Source organism: Oncorhynchus tshawytscha, linkage group LG02, assembly GCF_018296145.1.
Source record: "Oncorhynchus tshawytscha isolate Ot180627B linkage group LG02, Otsh_v2.0, whole genome shotgun sequence".
NCBI lineage: Eukaryota > Metazoa > Chordata > Actinopteri > Salmoniformes > Salmonidae > Oncorhynchus > Oncorhynchus tshawytscha.
This window is the reverse complement of record NC_056430.1, coordinates 69,461,358-69,479,760: the sequence shown is the minus strand read 5'-3', so window position 1 is coordinate 69,479,760 and position 18,403 is coordinate 69,461,358. Positions and strand designations below refer to the sequence as shown.

The 18,403-nt window shown below is 43.3% G+C and overlaps 1 protein-coding gene across 6 annotated transcripts in view; it reads left to right on the top strand.

Annotated features, from left to right (window-relative positions):
• The window catches only part of LOC112262899 (SH3 and PX domain-containing protein 2A), a 60,140-nt gene extending 42,681 nt beyond the window's left edge, over positions 1 to 17,459 (top strand). For 4 of the 6 annotated variants that reach the window (XM_042303653.1, XM_042303646.1, XM_042303640.1 and 1 more), the window contains 7 exons: positions 1,229 to 1,346; positions 3,875 to 4,037; positions 4,216 to 4,495; positions 4,584 to 4,598; positions 6,697 to 6,746; positions 6,853 to 6,972; positions 8,464 to 17,459. In XM_042303653.1, the coding sequence (XP_042159587.1) occupies positions 1,229 to 1,346; positions 3,875 to 4,037; positions 4,216 to 4,495; positions 4,584 to 4,598; positions 6,697 to 6,746; positions 6,853 to 6,972; positions 8,464 to 10,542 (2,825 nt within the window). In that variant the 3' untranslated portion in view covers positions 10,543 to 17,459. The remainder of the gene's footprint in view (positions 1 to 1,228; positions 1,347 to 3,874; positions 4,038 to 4,215; positions 4,496 to 4,583; positions 4,599 to 6,696; positions 6,747 to 6,852; positions 6,973 to 8,463) is intronic. The other 2 variants (XM_042303652.1, XM_042303639.1) reach the window with 1 other exon arrangement.
• The last annotated feature ends 944 nt before the right edge of the window (positions 17,460 to 18,403 follow it).

Genomic DNA, 18,403 nt, shown 5'->3' with positions numbered 1-18,403 from the left:
CACAAACCCACACTCACACAGTATTCCCTCTCCATTCCAAGTACTCAGACGTCCTCAACCACACACCCACCCCCACCCTACGAACACTCCCTGTGCTACCTAGTCCAAAAACCCCATAGACATTCCTTACAGCTCTCTATAATTGACCCAAGCCCTCCAGCTCCCTCTGGAATGACAGGCAGCACAAGAATGTGTTCCCACTAAAACCTCACCACACCCCACCCATTGTAAACGGACTGACACACGCACGTTCACACCTCTGAAATTCCTCTCCCGTTCCTCCTGTTTCACTTCCCCATCCCACCAAGGGACACATTGTCTGTGTCCCGAATGACACTATAGTCGTCCTATAGTGCACTATTTCTTGCATATTGCACTGTTATTGATATAGTCAAAGGTAGTGCACTCTATGGGGCAATATAGGGGATCATTTGAGACACAAGCCATTCTCACCGGACCAACTCCGATTCTCTCCCTGTCTTTATCCCCATTCCCTCCCATGCCCCTGTATATCCAACCCGTTGAAGCAACAGCTGCTTAAAGTGGCCCTATCTATCTACCCCCCACTACTACCACTCATACTTACACTTGGCTTTTCCCACAGTAGTTGAATTCCCCTATGGATCATCCCACTCTAGAGTGGCTGCGGGGATTTCCCTTATCTGGCTCTGGGCAGCCAAGTGTAGCCTGATAAAGATCTGAGAGCTTCCACAGGTTCCTTATCTCCAACAGGGAGGCTCTGGCTCCATACTGCATCTCTGCAGCCCTCCAGACATTTCAAATGGATCCAGTCTGCAGTGTTGTTCGCTCAACAGTGTTTATTATGGGTCCACAGTGGGTCCTGGCTGGGTTGCCTCTGTCACATTCTAGCTGTGATAAGGAAGAGTTTGAGAGTGTTGTGGATGTGATGAGAGGCTTGGCCAGTAGTGGGTGCTGTTTGTGTTTGTATTGGAGGATACATGTGGAATGGATATAGTCAGGGTATCCATGCGGGCTTGAAAAAACAAGACTGATAAAATGGCTAACTGGGTGATTCCCGATACTTTTACCTCTGTGTTGCTTTCTAAGAGAACATTAATTGATTGAAATACTTTGGTTGTTGCTGTAGATATCTCTTGACTGGGAAATTCAAGGGGAGTTCTCCAAGGGGTTCATGACTGGGATTTACTGAACAGAAATGTTGATTCTCTCCTTTTTTCTCTGTCCTTCCTTCCATCGACCCATGTAGAAGAGAAGTACACGACGGTGCAGCCGTACAACAGCCAGGGGAAGGACGAGATCGGCTTTGAGAAAGGGGTCACCGTGGAGGTCATCCAAAAGAACCTGGAGGGCTGGTGGTACATCAGGTGAGCATCACCTCCTCCCATTGGTTCTTACTGTGGAGGGCTTCCTCTGATTGGTCCTCACCATGGAGTGACAGGCACTTTAGCCAACGGAGAACATTGCTCCGGTTAAGAATTTACACCTATTAGTGATTTTATGTTGGATGGGCCCAGTTCCAATTACAATTAAATCCTTCACTCCCTTCAACAAGGCCTACAGGCTAGAGAAGTAAGTGAATTATCATATTGGAATCGGGCCAAAAGTTAATGTACACTTTCTAACACTCTAATGAAATGAGTCCCCTATCATTATTTTCGGAACTGTGATCAAGGCAGAGGTCCATCTCATCGGCTGCATGGTATTGTAAACCATTAACATATGTGGCTCGTTGGAGATCCGGTGAATGTGTTGTGTGTGACCTGGTTGGTGGAAGAGCGACAGAGTGTGTTGTATACTCAGTAAATGTGCATTTCCTGGCCTGTTGTTTGTAGCTTCCTCACGTGAGCTAAACTCTCCAGCTGATGATTACCACATGCTACTCTGGACTCTGCTCCGGCTTGCAGAACAGTCCTGTTACATCTCTCATACATTATCCACAGAGCACAGGCAGCCGGAGGCACCTTGATAGGGGAGGACGGGCTCATAGTAATGGCTGAAACAGAATTAATGGAATGGTATCGCACACATCAAACGCATGGTTACCTTGTGTTTGATAACATTCCACTGACTCCATTCCAGCAATTAATATTAACCCCCCCCAGCAGCCTACTGGCTCACACCACAGTGTTCTACTGCTCTGCTCAGAATCGGTCTATGTTCTTTCATGTGTATGAGGACATCTAGTGGTCGTAGACAGTCAGTGGGAGAATAAACAAAATAAAGACTCCCTTTGACATCGTAAATAATTATTGAATACTTGTCAATCACAGTGTATTGCTTGTAATGACTTTGTAGTCAACACAAGATGCACTTTTTGACCAGTAAGGGTTATTATATGACCGGTAAGGGTTACTATTTGACCGATAAGGTTACCATTTGACCGGTAAGGGTTACTATTTGACTGGTAAGGGTTACTATTTGACCGGTAAGGGTTACTATTTGACTGGTAAGGGTTACTATTTGACCGGTAAGGGTTACCATTTGACCGGTAAGGGTTACTATTTGACTGGTAAGGGTTACTATTTGACCGGTAAGGGTTACCATTTGACCGGTAAGGGTTACTATTTGACTGGTAAGGGTTACTATTTGACCGGTAAGGGTTACTATTTGACTGGTAAGGGTTACTATTTGACTGGTAAGGGTTACTATTTGACCGGTAAGGGTTACCATTTGACCGGTAAGGGTTACTATTTGACTGGTAAGGGTTACTATTTGACCGGTAAGGGTTACCATTTGACCGGTAAGGGTTACTATTTGACTGGTAAGGGTTACTATTTGACCGGTAAGGGTTACTATTTGACTGGTAAGGGTTACTATTTGACTGGTAAGGGTTACTATTTGACCGGTAAGGGTTACCATTTGACCGGTAAGGGTTACTATTTGACTGGTAAGGGTTACTATTTGACCGGTAAGGGTTACCATTTGACCGGTAAGGGTTACTATTTGACTGGTAAGGGTTACTATTTGACCGGTAAGGGTTACTATTTGACCGATAAGGTTACCATTTGACCGGTAAGGGTTACTATTTGACTGGTAAGGGTTACTATTTGACCGGTAAGGGTTACTATTTGACCGGTAAGGGTTACTATTTGACAGGTAAGGGTTACTATTTGACTGGTAAGGGTTACTATTTGACTGGTAATGGTTACTATTTGACCGGTAAGGGTTACTATTTGACCGGTAAGGGTTACTATTTGGACGGTAATGGTTACTATTTGACCGGTAAGGGTTACTATTTGACCGGTAAGGGTTACTATTTGACCGGTAAGGGTTACTATTTGACCGGTAAGGGTTACTATTTGACCGGTAAGGGTTACTATTTGACCGGTAAGGGTTACTATTTGACAGGTAAGGGTTACTATTTGACTGGTAAGGGTTACTATTTGACCGGTAAGGGTTACTATTTGACCGGTAAGGGTTACTATTTGACTGGTAAGGGTTACTATTTGACCGGTAAGGGTTACTATTTGACCGGTAAGGGTTACTATTTGACCGGTAAGGGTTACTATTTGACCGGTAAGGGTTACTATTTGACCGGTAAGGGTTACTATTTGACCGGTAAGGGTTACTATTTGACTGGTAAGGGTTACTATTTGACTGGTAAGGGTTACTATTTGACCGGTAAGGGTTACTATTTGACCGGTAAGGGTTACTATTTGACCGGTAAGGGTTACTATTTGACCGGTAAGGGTTACTATTTGACCGGTAAGGGTTACTATTTGACCGGTAAGGGTTACTATTTGACCAGTAAGGGTTACTATTTGACCGATAAGGGTTACTATTTGACCGGCAAGGGTTACTATTTGATGGGTAGGAGTTACTATTTGACCGGTAAGGGTTACTATTTGACCGGTGAGTAAACTTCCATTCCCCCCCCCTATTTTGCTGCTAGGTACCTTGGGAAGGAGGGCTGGGCCCCGGCCTCATACCTGAAGAAGATGAAGGAGGACTTCTCATCCCCAGGTAGGAAGAAGACCCTGACAGGCCCTGTGGAAATCATCGGCAACATCATGGAGATCAGCAACCTGCTCCAGAAGAAGTCCAGCAGTGAGAAGGTACGGTTTTAAGATTTCGCTTTGAACTTAAGATTTCATTTGATTGAACTTTTAGCTTTTTAGTTTTGAAGCACTTTAAGTCTATTTCGTTAGCTTTTGTTTGATATATCTCTTTTATTGTATTGTTTTTTTTTACTGTAAAAAATGCAGTTTAAATAAAGTTTGATTTGATTCGAAGGATGTCCAAACGGATGGAGATTCCACCAGTCCTGAGCGCCACATCTCCAAGAGTGAGATCAGCCTGCCCATGCCCTATGCCCCAGGTTATAACCCCAGCCCCGACCACGGCCCCAGCCCTGGCCCAGGTCCGAGTCCTGGGCTGAGTTCTGGATCTGGGATGGGTACCTCCAGTCCTAGCCTGGGCCCTGGTGCTAGTGGCCCTCTACAGGACAGTAAGGGGAAGACAGAACCTGGTTCCCCTGCTGTAGCACGTGTCGCTCCACACAGGGTGTCGATAGGTGAGTGTCATCGATTATGGAGTTGTATGGTGATTCAAATTAGACTATTTACTTGACGGAAGTAAAATATTGTTTTCTTCTTGCATAGGCTTTGAGGCTATAGGTAAGACACGGAAAGACGAAGGTGTATAGTGTGAATCTAATATTTGAGTGCTAATATATATCTATTAGACTAATATTTGGGTGCTAATATATAGCTATTTGACTAATATTTGGGTGCTAATATATATCTATTAGACTAATATTTGGGTGCTAATATATATCTATTAGACTAATATTTGGGTGCTAATATATACAGTGGTTGCGAAAGTATTCGGCCCCCTTGAACTTTGTGACCTTTTGCCACATTTCAGGCTTCAAACATAAAGATATAAAACTGTATTTTTTTGTGAAGAATCAACAACAAGTGGGACACAATCATGAAGTGGAACGACATTTATTGGATATTTCAAACTTTTTTAACAAATCAAAAACTGAAAAATTGGGCGTGTAAAATTATTCAGCCCCTTTACTTTCAGTGCAGCGAACTCTCTCCAGAAGTTCAGTAAGGATCTCTGAATGATCCAATGTTGACCTAAATGACTAATGATGATAAATACAATCCACCTGTGTGTAATCAAGTCTCCGTGTAAATGCACCTGCACTGTGATAGTCTCAGAGGTCCGTTAAAAGCGCAGAGAGCATCATGAAGAACAAGGAACACACCGGGCAGGTCCGAGATACTGTTGTGAAGAAGTTTAAAGCCGGATTTGGATACAAAATGATTTCCCAAGCTTTAAACATCCCAAGGAGCACTGTGCAAGCGATAATATTGAAATGGAAGGAGTATCAGACCACTGCAAATCTACCAAGACCTGGCCGTCCCTCTAAACTTTCAGCTCATACAAGGATAAGACTGATCAGAGATGCAGCCAAGAGGCCCATGATCACTCTGGATGAACTGCAGAGATCTACAGCTGAGGTGGGAGACTCTGTCCATAGGACAGATCTGGCCTTTATGGAAGAGTGGCAAGAAGAAAGCCATTTCTTAAAGATATCCATAAAAAGTGTCATTTAAAGTTTGCCACAAGCCACCTGGGAGACACACCAAACATGTGGAAGAAGGTGCTCTGGTCAGATGAAACCAAAATTGAACTTTTTGGCAACAATGCAAAACGTTATGTTTGGCGTAAAAGCAACACAGCTCATCACCCTGAACACACAATCCCCACTGTCAAACATGGTGGTGGCAGCATCATGGTTTGGGCCTGCTTTTCTTCAGCAGGGACAGGGAAGATGGTTAAAATTGATGGGAAGATGGATGGAGCCAAATACAGGACCATTCTGGAAGAAAACCTGATGGAGCTTGCAAAAGACCTGAGACTGGGACGGAGATTTGTCTTCCAACAAGACAATGATCCAAAACATAAAGCAAAATCTACAATGGAATGGTTCAAAAATAAACATATCCAGGTGTTAGAATGGCCACGTCAAAGTCCAGACCTGAATCCAATCGAGAATCTGTGGAAAGAACTGAAAACTGCTGTTCACAAATGCTCTCCATCCAACCTCACTGAGCTCGAGCTGTTTTGCAAGGAGGAATGGGAAAAAAATTCAGTCTCTCGATGTGCAAAACTGATAGAGACATACCCCAAGCGACTTACAGCTGTAATCGCAGCAAAAGGTGGGGCTACAAAGTATTAACTTAAGGGGCTGAATAATTTTGCACGCCCAATTTTTCAGTTTTTGATTTGTTAAAAAAGTTTTAAATATCCAATAAATGTCATTCCACTTCATGATTGTGTCCCACTTGTTGTTGATTCTTCACAAAAAATACAGTTTTATATCTTTATGTTTGAAGCCTGAAATGTGGCAAAAGGTCGCAAAGTTCAAGGGGGCCGAATACTTTATCAAAGGCACTGTATCTATTTGACTAATATCTGGGTGGTAATATATACCTATTAGACTAATATTTGGGTGCTAATATATACCTATTAGACTAATATTTGGGTGCTGGGATATATTTGTGTGACTAATATTTGGGTGTAATAAAATGCAATAAAAACATATAGTGCTGGGTGATATAACATTTTGATTGGGGTTTTACGGATATACTAAGGTTTGTACTCGTCTGTTATGTGTGTACAATAGACTACTAATTGCACTTCTATCATTTCTACATTTGACAGTAAATTATGCTAATCTATGATTCCATTCATTAGGCTCTCCCAACCTCCGACAAAAACCTCCTCCTAGAAGAGAAACAAATCTGGTAAGTCACTCTCAAATACAGTATGTATCAAAAAAGTTTTTTTAAACATAAACATAGAACATTGAACTCAAGATTGCTTCTTATTCTATTCCTCTTGTTTGTGCAGGGCTTCCAGTTACCTAAGCCACCAGAGCCCCCTACTGTGGAAGCGGAGTACTACACCATCGCAGAGTTCCAGTCCTGCATCTCTGATGGCATCAGTTTCCGTGGAGGACAAAAAGCTGACGTAAGCACCCAGAATCTTAGAGATAGATACAGTATATATACACAGATATTTTGTTTCTGGATAGATGGATAGGCTACTGTCTATATGATCTATCTCTATGCTCAGAACCGCTGTACATATGTTGGTATTGAAATCTGTCTGAGCACATGGAATGTTAATGACAACTGACAGCTCACCAGAGACACAGCTGCTGAAGCTTCATAGATATGACCTTGGCGGTCTGTTCATTTTGATGATGCTGGCAACGTGCTGTATAGAGGCCAGCTGGATGTCAGGGTGGACATTTCACGTTAGAAGAAAGGAGCTTTTGTTTTGATTTCTCTAACCGTCGCACCAAGAATGATACCCAGAATATGTAGGATGTAAATTGAGCCAGTTTGCTACAGCAGGGAAAATAATCCTGCAACAACAGGAAATTGGAATTATTATGTGGATTATAATGAATCTACATGTTTTTTTTGTAGGGGTTGATACGTTGTTCTTAAGGGGAAATTAAGTCTGAAATTTCTAAGTGGAAATGACTCACTTCAGAAGACATTTAAAATCTCAAATGCACTACAAGTTTGTTTTTTGTGTGTGTGAAAAGGACCCCTTCTTCTCCCCAATTTCATGGTATCCAATTGTTTAGTAGCTACTATCTTGTCTCATAGCTACAACTCCCGTACGGGCTCGGGAGAGACGAAGGTTGAAAGTCATGCGTCCTCCGATACACAACCCAACCAAGCCACACTGCTTCTTAACACAGCGCCATCCAACCTGGAAGCCAGCCGCACCAATGTGTCGGAGGAAACACCTGGCAACCTTGGTTAGCGCGCACTGCGCCCGGCCCACCACAGGAGTCGCTGGTGCGCGATGAGACAAGCATTTCCCTACTGGCCAAACCCTCCCTAACCCGGACGACGCTAGGTCAATTGTGCGTCGCCCCACGGACCTCCCGGTCGCGGCCGGTTACGACAGAGCCTGGGCGTCTCTGGTGGCGCAGTTGGCGCTGCAGTACAGCGCCCTTAACCACTGCGCCACCCGGGAGGCTGCACTACAAGTTTTAAGTGTCTTGCATTGCAGGAAAGCCATCCTGCAACAGAGTGATCAAATCAAGGGCCTACATCTGTCAATGGGGAGGATGATGGTGTGATAGTGGAGGGGATGATGGAGGGAGGGAGAGAATAGCAGTAGAGAAATAGGACACTATTACTCTGACCCTCTCCCTGTGCATTATAGATGCCAAGTTCTTCTGCAGCAGGGTGATCAAATTAAGATCCTACATCTGTATAACCGCAATGCTCAAGAGATCTACATGTATGAGAAACATTGTCTACTTCCTAAATGATACCCTATTCCCTTTATAGGGCACTACTTTTGATCAGGACCCATTGTTAAAAATACTATTTTCATCAGTGTGAATTTCAAGTGAGGCTGTATGTTGATTATAAAGTGATAGCTCCATCAAGTGTGTCTGACTGTTGGTTATCTTCCCACCTGTCTTCTCTGTAGGTCATAGAGAAGAACTCCGGGGGCTGGTGGTATGTCCAGATTGGGGAGACGGAGGGTTGGGCCCCCTGCTCCTACATCGACAAACGCAAGAAACCCAACCTTAGCCGACGAACCAGCACGCTTACACGCCCCAAAGTCCCGCCCCCAGCTCCACCCACCAAAAAGCAAGACTCAGAAGAGACGCCATCACCCTCACCCAGTCACTCCATCTCCTCATCCTCCAAAGCCCCAGAATCCCCCAGCCGGCCCACAGTATATGAGGAACCGGAATACGACGTTCCCGCTGTTGGATGCGAGGGCGAGTCGGACACAGAATCCCTGAAGGGAGAGACAATACATCGCCCCCTGGAGGTGAAAATCAACAGTGTGGTCTGTGAGAAGTACCGTAGTTCTCCTCCGGTCTGCAAGACCTCCCCTGTGATTATCAGCTATAGAAGAAGGTCCTTCAGGTCCGTTGAAGAGATGGCCAAGGAAGAATGTATCTATGAGAACGATGGCTTCAGGCGCAGTAGTGGTGATGAAGCGGCTTCGGCCAAAGGCTGCGGTGGTTCCAACTCCCCAAGGATCTACCACTCCTCGACTGTACCCCGCAAACCCTCAGGGTCTTCACCTCTAGCAGGGGGAAAGCCATTGAAGAAGATCGCCCCAGAGCTGAGCCGAAGCCAGTCCCTAGCCAAAGCCGACACCAGCCCCAGGTTGTCCTCAGACGAATCGGGTAGAGATTCCAGGAAACCTCCAGGCATCCGGACGGTGGAGCAAAGGATAGGCCAGAGCCCCTCCACCAAGCTCAAGCCCTCGGTGAGGCCTAAACCTCTGCTCACCACCAAGTCAGAGCCACAGTGCCCTGAGAGGATGGACATCACTTCCCTGAGACGCCAGTTGAGGCCCACGGGACAACTCCGGCATACCGTCCATGGGCTCAAAGACTCAGAGACGGCCTCCGTCATCTCGTCGGAGGACTCCCATTCTTCCCGCAACAGCACCTCAGACCTCTCTTCCATCTACTCCAAAGGGAGCCGGGGAGATTCAGATCTGGAGGGGTTCAACCTATACCGGACCACAGACGCCTACGACAAGGTCCAGGAGTCAGAGCTGAGCTTTCCATCTGGGGTGGAGGTGGAAGTCCTGGAGAGGCAGGAGAGCGGCTGGTGGTACATTCGTTGGCGGGACAAGGAAGGCTGGGCGCCCACTTTTTATTTGGAGCCCATCCGCCAAGGGAGGGACGGCGGTGGGTCCGAGTCTGACGGGCAGCGCTCTGGGTCGGGCAGCGGCACCGGGAGCAAGTCCAACAGCCTGGAGAAGAATGAGCAGCGCGTGCTGGCGCTCAACGACATCAACCTCCAGGGACTCACTAATCACCACCAGGTGCACCATACGCCAGGGGGTCTGAGATCGAGGAACACTCCCCCCATCCCCTCCAAGCCTCCGGGGGGCTTCTCCAAGCCGGCTGTGCTGGTTAACGGAGCCGCGAGAATGAGGAACGGTGGGGTGAGACCGCAGTCTGCCGTCAGACCCCAGTCCGTGTTCGTGTCTGCGCCACAGCCCGCCATGGTCAGTCAACATTACATGACAAGTTCCCTGAGGCGGAATGAGTCATTGGCCGCCCACAACCAGTATCGTACCGACCAGTACCGCTCCGGTTCCGCTACCCTTGGCGTGCGCCGTAACTCCTCTTTCAACGCTGTGCGTGCACAACCCGTCACAGTCGAGACCCGATCGAGACCCTCAGAGCGCTCTATCACCACCAGGGGGTCTTCGGCGGAACGATTTGGCGCCGGTGGCGGGACGGACGCCTTGAGCAGGGTTGGGGTTGTTGTGCAGCGTAATGGTATCCCCGTCTCCACAGTCAGGCCCAAGCCTATCGAGAAGAGCCAGCTGATCCATAACAACCTGGGGAGGGAGGTATATGTTTCCATTGCTGACTACCGGGGGGACGATGAGACCATGGGCTTCCCTGAGGGCACCTGCCTGGAGGTTCTAGACAGGAACCCCAACGGGTGGTGGTACTGCAAGGTCCAAGATGCCCTGCACCCCCGCAAGGGCTGGGTCCCCTCCAACTACCTAGAGAGGAAGAAGTAATGGCCTAATAATAATAACAATTCCCCCCTTTGATGATGTCACTAAGAATATTGGTGATGACATCACTCCATAAGAATGTTACCCCACAAGAGCTACCACAAGCAATATGCTCCAAATATGTAAACAAATAATTGATTCTGAAATACTTTATGTAAAAAAAAATGTTGTTTTAACCTTATAATGAGAAAGAGACACTTTTATTTCTAAAATGTACACATAAAAGACTAAAAGTCCAGATTTTTGTGTGCGATATGGGATGTAACGAGAGACTGAAAACGGGGTTGGCCAACCCAAGTGTTAGAAACACAAGTATGTTTTTGGAACTTTGGAACGATGCGATTTGACACGACACCTTCTAGAAGGGGTTTACATTAGAAAGAGAAGATAGCTGGGCAATGATGGCAAGCCTTATACCTGCCCTTGTGACTGTAATGCCAAATAGGTGCCTTTTTGTAGATGATCAACTGAATGGGGGTTCGAAGAAGTGGACGGAACACATTGGTGAATCAACGTCATTACCAAATGTATGACAGTGCCATAGGCCTATGAGCATGAATACTCCCAAAATTATTTTTGTAACGTTCAAGAGAATCACTTGAGTAGGAGTGTTTTAGGAACGTTACCGAGCGAATAGGATCAATCTAGAGTGTTGTAGTAGAATGTTCAGAATCAAATAAGAAAGAAACAAGAGAAAGGGAGAGATATCAGTGACTCTCAGTGAGTCACAATTGACTCACTTAAAATGACTAATCCTTTGATTTTTTTTTTGTTGTCATTATTGTATGTTCTTCTTTAATGTCTCTGTGTCTTTCTGTCTGTCCTTAGAGATGTATTTCTGCTTTCTTGTGTAACACTCCACCGACAGCCCAAAATTGGAAAGAGTCAAAGTTCCTCTCGGATATTCGGATCTCTGAAGTTTCACTGATGGAATATCTATGTTGAGGTACACGTAATTAGACGGACTTTGTAGTTGCACCCTGTTTTTGTAGTCCCACTTCTTATTCTATATTTTCAACCAAGCCTGCAGAATCTTGCATACAAATAAAGCCAAAATCTGCCAAGCTTGAAATCTAATTAAAGTATACTTATTGGGGAATCAATTCCAATTTAAGGTGCTTTTCAGTTTACCACCAAGATATTACTTTACACAATATGTTTACACACTAAGTTGTCTGTATTAGTTCCAGACAAATATCTTTTTATATATGCTTTACTGTATACAGTGTAGCAATCGCAGTTGCACAGAAAATAAGTACTGGAAATATGGCTTAATAATGTTTTTTAAATCCCAGCCTCGAGCCCACAATGTGATTAAACCAATGCAGAATATCATTTCATTGGCTATTTTGTAGATTTACTATTTATTTATGGGCACAAATAGCCTAATACAATCTATTCAAAAAAATACCTAAAACGAAGTTTAAAAAAATATATGTTTTGATAACATCTGGATTTTCTGAACCCAAATCAAAGCATATTGAAACATGCGGATATTGCTGTGCAGTATTGGTTTATGTGGTATGCAATTAAGTTTATGTTTACTTCCTTTCTTTAAAAGTAGTTTGGTATCTACTGGATTTAGAATAGTACTGCAGGACTATTTTGAGTTACTATTTACTTATACGTTTTCCCAAAACTCAATACTGATATTACTTCAAAACGATCCCCAATTGAAAATCCTAATGAAGTACTATTTCAACTGGCTGGTGTTCAAGACTGCTGAAATATTTTTCTAACAGTGTGTGAGCTTCTCAATTGAGGTTAAACACTAACTTTTCATGACATTTTCTGCTGGACAGTATTATAGTATTAAACAAAGTATTGTACCTGCTAGATCGCAGTTATATCTGTTTTAGCCAACCATAGTTGTTTGTTGATATTACAGTGTGATCACACATAGACAATAATGAAGATTGAAGTTCCGTTTTTTGTGAATTAATGCACTTTAACACCTGTTTACAGTGCATTAATGTAAGGATGCAGTTGAAATACTCAGCATATTATTTATTGATTTTTTAAAAAACTATTTAATATGCATATTTTTTTTACCTCAAGTTTTTCAACTCCTGAGTTGAAAAAGATCTAAGTCATTGGAGGATGCCAATGCTCCTCACAATATAATAATTGGATACTGTACATGGTACTCTGTTGTGGGAGACGAATGCTACTGCAACATACTTTTTTCCATGTTGCCCTACAAACCGGCAGTTACAATGCAATACCAAATGCACTGCTGGTCAGTGAAACTACCAACTACACAATGCCTGTACATAATTGAATGTTTTCAAATAATTAATGCAGCTAAGAGTTAGTCAGGTTTTTTTTGTAGTTTATCATTTTTTTTTAGTTCACTTTATTCTATTTGGCTATCTTTTTTTCCAACCTTCTAAATGACGTTTTTTTCCACCCCCATGCTGTGTGCTGCAACTAGCAGAATCATGGACACTTCCTTTCTCCTTATTGGTCTGTACGTAATGCCTGATTCAAATCTTATTTATTTTGAACTAATGTTTTACCTCCCATTTGTGGTTGACAATCAAATATTTATCCACTGCCTCACTAGACTGGACTAGACCCCGCAACCTAGTACAAAAGTCAATAATGTGTGATAGACTGTCAAAATGTTTGATATTTCTACAGTCTATTTGGTATGAATTTCAAGCCCTTGCATACAGATCTATAGAAGCTGAAGTTAGTTCTGCTTCACAAATGGAGGGTAAAATGCTCTTTATCTCACCCATCATATCCCATGTAAAGCAATGGAAATCGATAATTAGGTCTATGTATAGTACAACTACAGTTGATACAGAACCCCTAACCCATCTCCCTCCCCTCGACAAAGGCATTATGTAAACGTGTTGAATCACCCATAACATTTCGCTTCCGCACATATTAATGCATATTGCTATTGTTTAATTGAGCTCAATTTACATGGCTTCTCTGCCTGCGCCTGCAAATTACAAGGGAATTGTAATATGTCAAGCTCGACTTTTTCATATTCAGTATTATGTTTTTTTTTTTTTTAATAATTTTAAAATGTTTTGGTCAAAAATATCATTTTTGTCTTCTTTGTTTTTCGTTTTCACCCCATTGTATTTGAACATCTTTCAGAAATGTAATAATGAGGAAATGTGCAATACAAATAGGCATCTTTAAAAAGCATAGCTATAGAAAAACATGATTAACATGACCTTTCTTGTCTAAGGAGATATGATCCAAAAATATACTGTATATATATATCCCTTAATCCATTCAAACCATCATCGGTCATGTAAACACCTTTAGGTCATGACTCATTTCAGGTCCACTGCTTTTTTTATATTAGCCTTTTTCAAAAGAGCAACAGTTGCTAATGGCACTGAACCTTCTCCAATCCCATTGGAGAGGCTTACTTCCATTGAGCTACAGCACAAAATGTTGTGACATGATGAACATGATTTTTAACCAATGGCCATGTAAGAATCCCTTCTGGTCCTTCCTCCTGGCTAGCGTGCGTGGCTTGTGGACTGTGAATGGCACCAGCAGAACCCAATGACCCGGGTTCCGACCTCGTTAACATCTAGCTGTTCTCTACCACAGATCCACAGAGGTAAGAGTTGTGTCAGCATCGAGGGCCTCTAGGTACTCACCAGACTGCCTTCGAGCTGTCACGTTTGTGCCTGAACAAAATGTTTTTGTTCTTGGAGAGTCTCTCTCCTCCACCTACAGTACGCAGATGCCTCCATGCCATTTGAACACAAGCCATGCCGGCCTCTTCAACACTGTTTCCATGGCAAAAGTGACATTTGGAACCATCGCAGATGTCAACCGTGTAATGTCAACTGTTAAGTGGTAGTCTTGTTGGGAATGTGTACTTACAGGGCCATCGTAGTTTAATCCATCCACTTCCAAACCTATACCTACCACCAAATATAAGAAAACACTTTTTTATGTCCTCGATTAAGCCCCATGGCAATTCATTTCAGACTTGACCATGTTCCGAATGTTTCGAACCTTCTGAGGAGAAAGAGAGAAAATACTACATGGGTTTGGTTCTTTGTCCACAGATTACAACAGTGATGTTCTTGAGGTCCACTAAAACTGGTTGGTTTAAAAGTTTCTTCTACAGATGATTTATCCCCACATTACAGTTAAGGTGCTTCGTGGCTTTGGAAGGTCTCGGTTCATTTCCTTTCCCCTCCAGTGGGTTTTATAGGGAAGAAACACACACACCCTTCAGTTTTAACTTTGGTGGAGGGTGCCACAGATTTGTGGTAAAGTAGCACCCATGCAGGGGCCACACACGCACATAACGACGAGGGAAGCCATTCATGTCAGAGAGAATAGATTAGAGCCTCTACCATATTTGCGAATTCAGCCAAGTGAGACCGTCCTTACTGACGCCACACTGCCTCGACTCTTTGCCCCTGCCTCCTTTCTCTCTTTTTATTTTAACAAATTGGCGGGCCTTCTCGAGCGTGACCTTCCCTTAAGCCTAGTAATCCTAGATAGCACCAGCCGGAATGGCTTTCTTCCTCACGGCTCTTTTTTTTCTACTTTTCCTTTACTAGTGCCTCCTTGCTCACGCTTTGGCCTATTCCACCATACTTCCGCCATGTTCTTTTTCTTTCTTTTGCCTCAACCGAAGCTTGTAGTTCCCAGTCACTTGGAGTAGGAAGAACGAAGAGATTGCATATGTTGAGTGCATCTAGTGTATGAGGTTTGGGTCGTAGAAGCATGTGATGTGAGATATTGTGTGTTGGTGTGTTTGAGAGAGAGGACGTGCGCACTGTGATGAGATGGATTGTGTGCAGGTGAGGTCAGGAGAAAGATAGGAGGTCAGGGATGAGGTTGGTTGTGTGTGGGATGCGTTGGGAAACCTGAGATGGATCAGATTGTGGAATGTAGATGACATGGCAAGAGCGGGAGAACGAGACAGAGATAGTGAACAAGAGAGAGTGAGAATGAGAGAGAGAGAGAGATAGAGAGAGAGAGAGAGTTAGAGACAGAGGAGCTGGATACAGTTGTGGACATTGTGCTCCTCTGTTCATGCTGACTAGACTTCTGTTAAAACCAGTAGCAACAGCTTCCATCAGAGACAATGAATAACACTGCATCATACTTCCTCTTATCCCATCACCCACAGCTTGGGCTAATGAACAATCCATGTACGATGCGTGACGGTGAAATCTCATTATCAAAACACAATTTTAATTGCGGTAGTTAAAGTTTTGAAGCCCAGTAAGTCTCGCGCCGGTGGCATCCTGATAGCGGGGAAACACAGCCACGAGGGGCTAATCTAAAAAGAATGAGATTGTGGCTGTCGAAGATGGATAGATGCTCTCACTCTTTGTCTCTCTCGTTCTGTCTCTCCAGCTTTTTAGCGGGTGGCATATTAATCATGTGTCTGATTTATTCAGCTATATATCATTTGCTGTGGGGAAGCTTCAACTTCTGTCTGGCAGCTTATTCTCTCCTGGTGTGAAGGGAGAGGCTGGAGAGCCAGGTTAATGAGAGAAGGGGTAGGTTAGGGTGGTAGGAGATGTGATGTTCTGAGAAAGTTAGTAGTAAGTGTTTGTGAAAGGGATGTGAGGTGTTTAACCTAAGGGTTGTTTTTAGTAGGTATGTTGAACATAACTTTTTTAGAGTGACATTTTTATGTTGTTTGCTCATGAAGGAAGTGAATGAATGAAAGAAAAGAAGAAGAAAATGAGAGGGATAAAAGCTTACTCAGTGCTAGAACTGATGGTAACGCTTCAGACAGGTGGAATGGGACTGCCGACTACGCCAAGTGTTACTTAACACAATCACTTACACAACAGGTGGCGTTGGGGCATTGTTTAGAATGCTAATGTATTGCATGGCTGAGGAATAGAGCATGCTGGTTCTTTTTTTTGTGTTTCCTGCCGTGCTGTGACTCTCACTGTTTGACTTCCTGTTCTAATTACTACTTTATACTCTCTTTAATTTACCCTCGGACAGATACATCATGTCACATCGCACTAAGCAATAACTGCTCACACTGCTTAAAACTACCTTCCTTTTTTTTGTATGGGTACCAATATGGACCATATTTATTGCCACATCCATATTTTCTGGAGGGAGGATTTGTCAGATAAAGATGCGTGTGAGGTGTGAGGGGTCACTGAATACATTTTAGTTGGCGTAGTCAAACGTCTTGTTATTACCTAAGACAAGGCCTTCATGAGCATTCAGTGACGCCTGTTATAGTCTAATTCCTATTTTCAGTAGAAGGTAGTGTGGCAAGTCTCCAACACTGTCACAAAAACCTAATTTGTAGACAAGGCCTCAAACCAAAGTTATACTCTCTAAACCTATGCTCTGTAAACCGTCTAGGTCCTTATACTCAAACTTGAAACAATAATGACCCACTACCAGCATGTCAACTCTGTTACATCATACCACCAGTGCTTCGAGTTGGACCAAAGGAGTTGCGATAGTATTTGTTTTTCTCTCTTTTTTTATTTGCATTATTCTTATGCAACATTTGTGTTCAACTCTATAGAGACAACTCTAGAGACTAGTCCTGTTTTCAAAACTAAGGTGTCATGGGAGGTTGGAGCTCAAGAGAAACGGATTCCTTTTGTAAATGTCACTGACTGAGTCATTCCGTGTGACAAGGCGATAAAGCAGCAGGACATGTCAGGACATGTCATGGTTTTGCATCAGTGAGTAAGTCAATAAGTGTATGTGAAAGTACAGCAAATGTACAAATAATCGAATCAGTCTACTCTTAAACGGGAAACGTAACAATTGGTCTGTGTGCCAGCGGTTCTTTTTGAAAACAGGGCTGTCCCTTTTTACCGTTCTCATTTTGAAAAGCTTTTTGTTGTTGTTGTGTCTCGTTCATGTTTACATTGTATCTTGCATTGCCCTAAAGAGAAACACTATTAAATGTATTATCTTTGTTTAATTCATGTTGCCTCTCTGTTTTCATTTGTTAGCCTGGACATTCACACGCCATACATTATGAAGCAGAATATTTGCAGTAGTATTATTATTAAATGTTTCAGTCATTTAGCAGACGTAAAAGTACATACTTTTTTCCCCATACTGGTCCCCCGTGGGAATAGAACCAACAACCCCGTCATTGTGAGCACCATGCTCTACCAGCTGAGCCACACAGGACCAACTGAGCTGATATGGCTCATACATTCATATTTAGATTTATTTATAACTTTTACATACAATTGTAGGTGACAGTAAATGTATTGAATGATACATATATCTTCATTTGTTGTATGGTATAAATCAGAATAAGTATATTTAGACTTGGATTGTTCAATTTTTTTTAAAAATCTTGTTGTAGATGTATATTGTATGAGTTATGAGAGAACTGTAAAAATTGTAAGGGCAGAAAATGAAGATGAACTAGTATGGTAGAGCCCTACCTACTGCGGCATCCTGACATCTATACACATGTAGAAAGATGTATCGCATACGCCTAAATGAACAGGAAAAATGTGCACACCTACCTCCCGTTAGGACAACCACCCAACCCCCATCGAACCCCCACAAAACGCTCGTGTTCAACAGAACATGTGCAAGTTACCCTCAGCATCTAAAGTTCAGAGCATTCATCACATTTATCATGGGTGGTTATGGGAGATGTGAAGAGAATGTAACACTCAGGCTAACAGCTGCGAGAGGACTAATACATAGAGACATCATGTCCAACATAAAGACTGTATTGGAGTATTTCAGGAAGGTTCTAGAATGACAGGTATCAAATAAAGACGCAACAAACACTTAGAGGCCGACAGTGTTTGTGCCACCTTTTGGTTGCACATAGACCATTTGGGAATATTTCAGATAGATATTGAAGTAAAGGTCTTAGTGCTTCTGTTCATTCCATGTCACT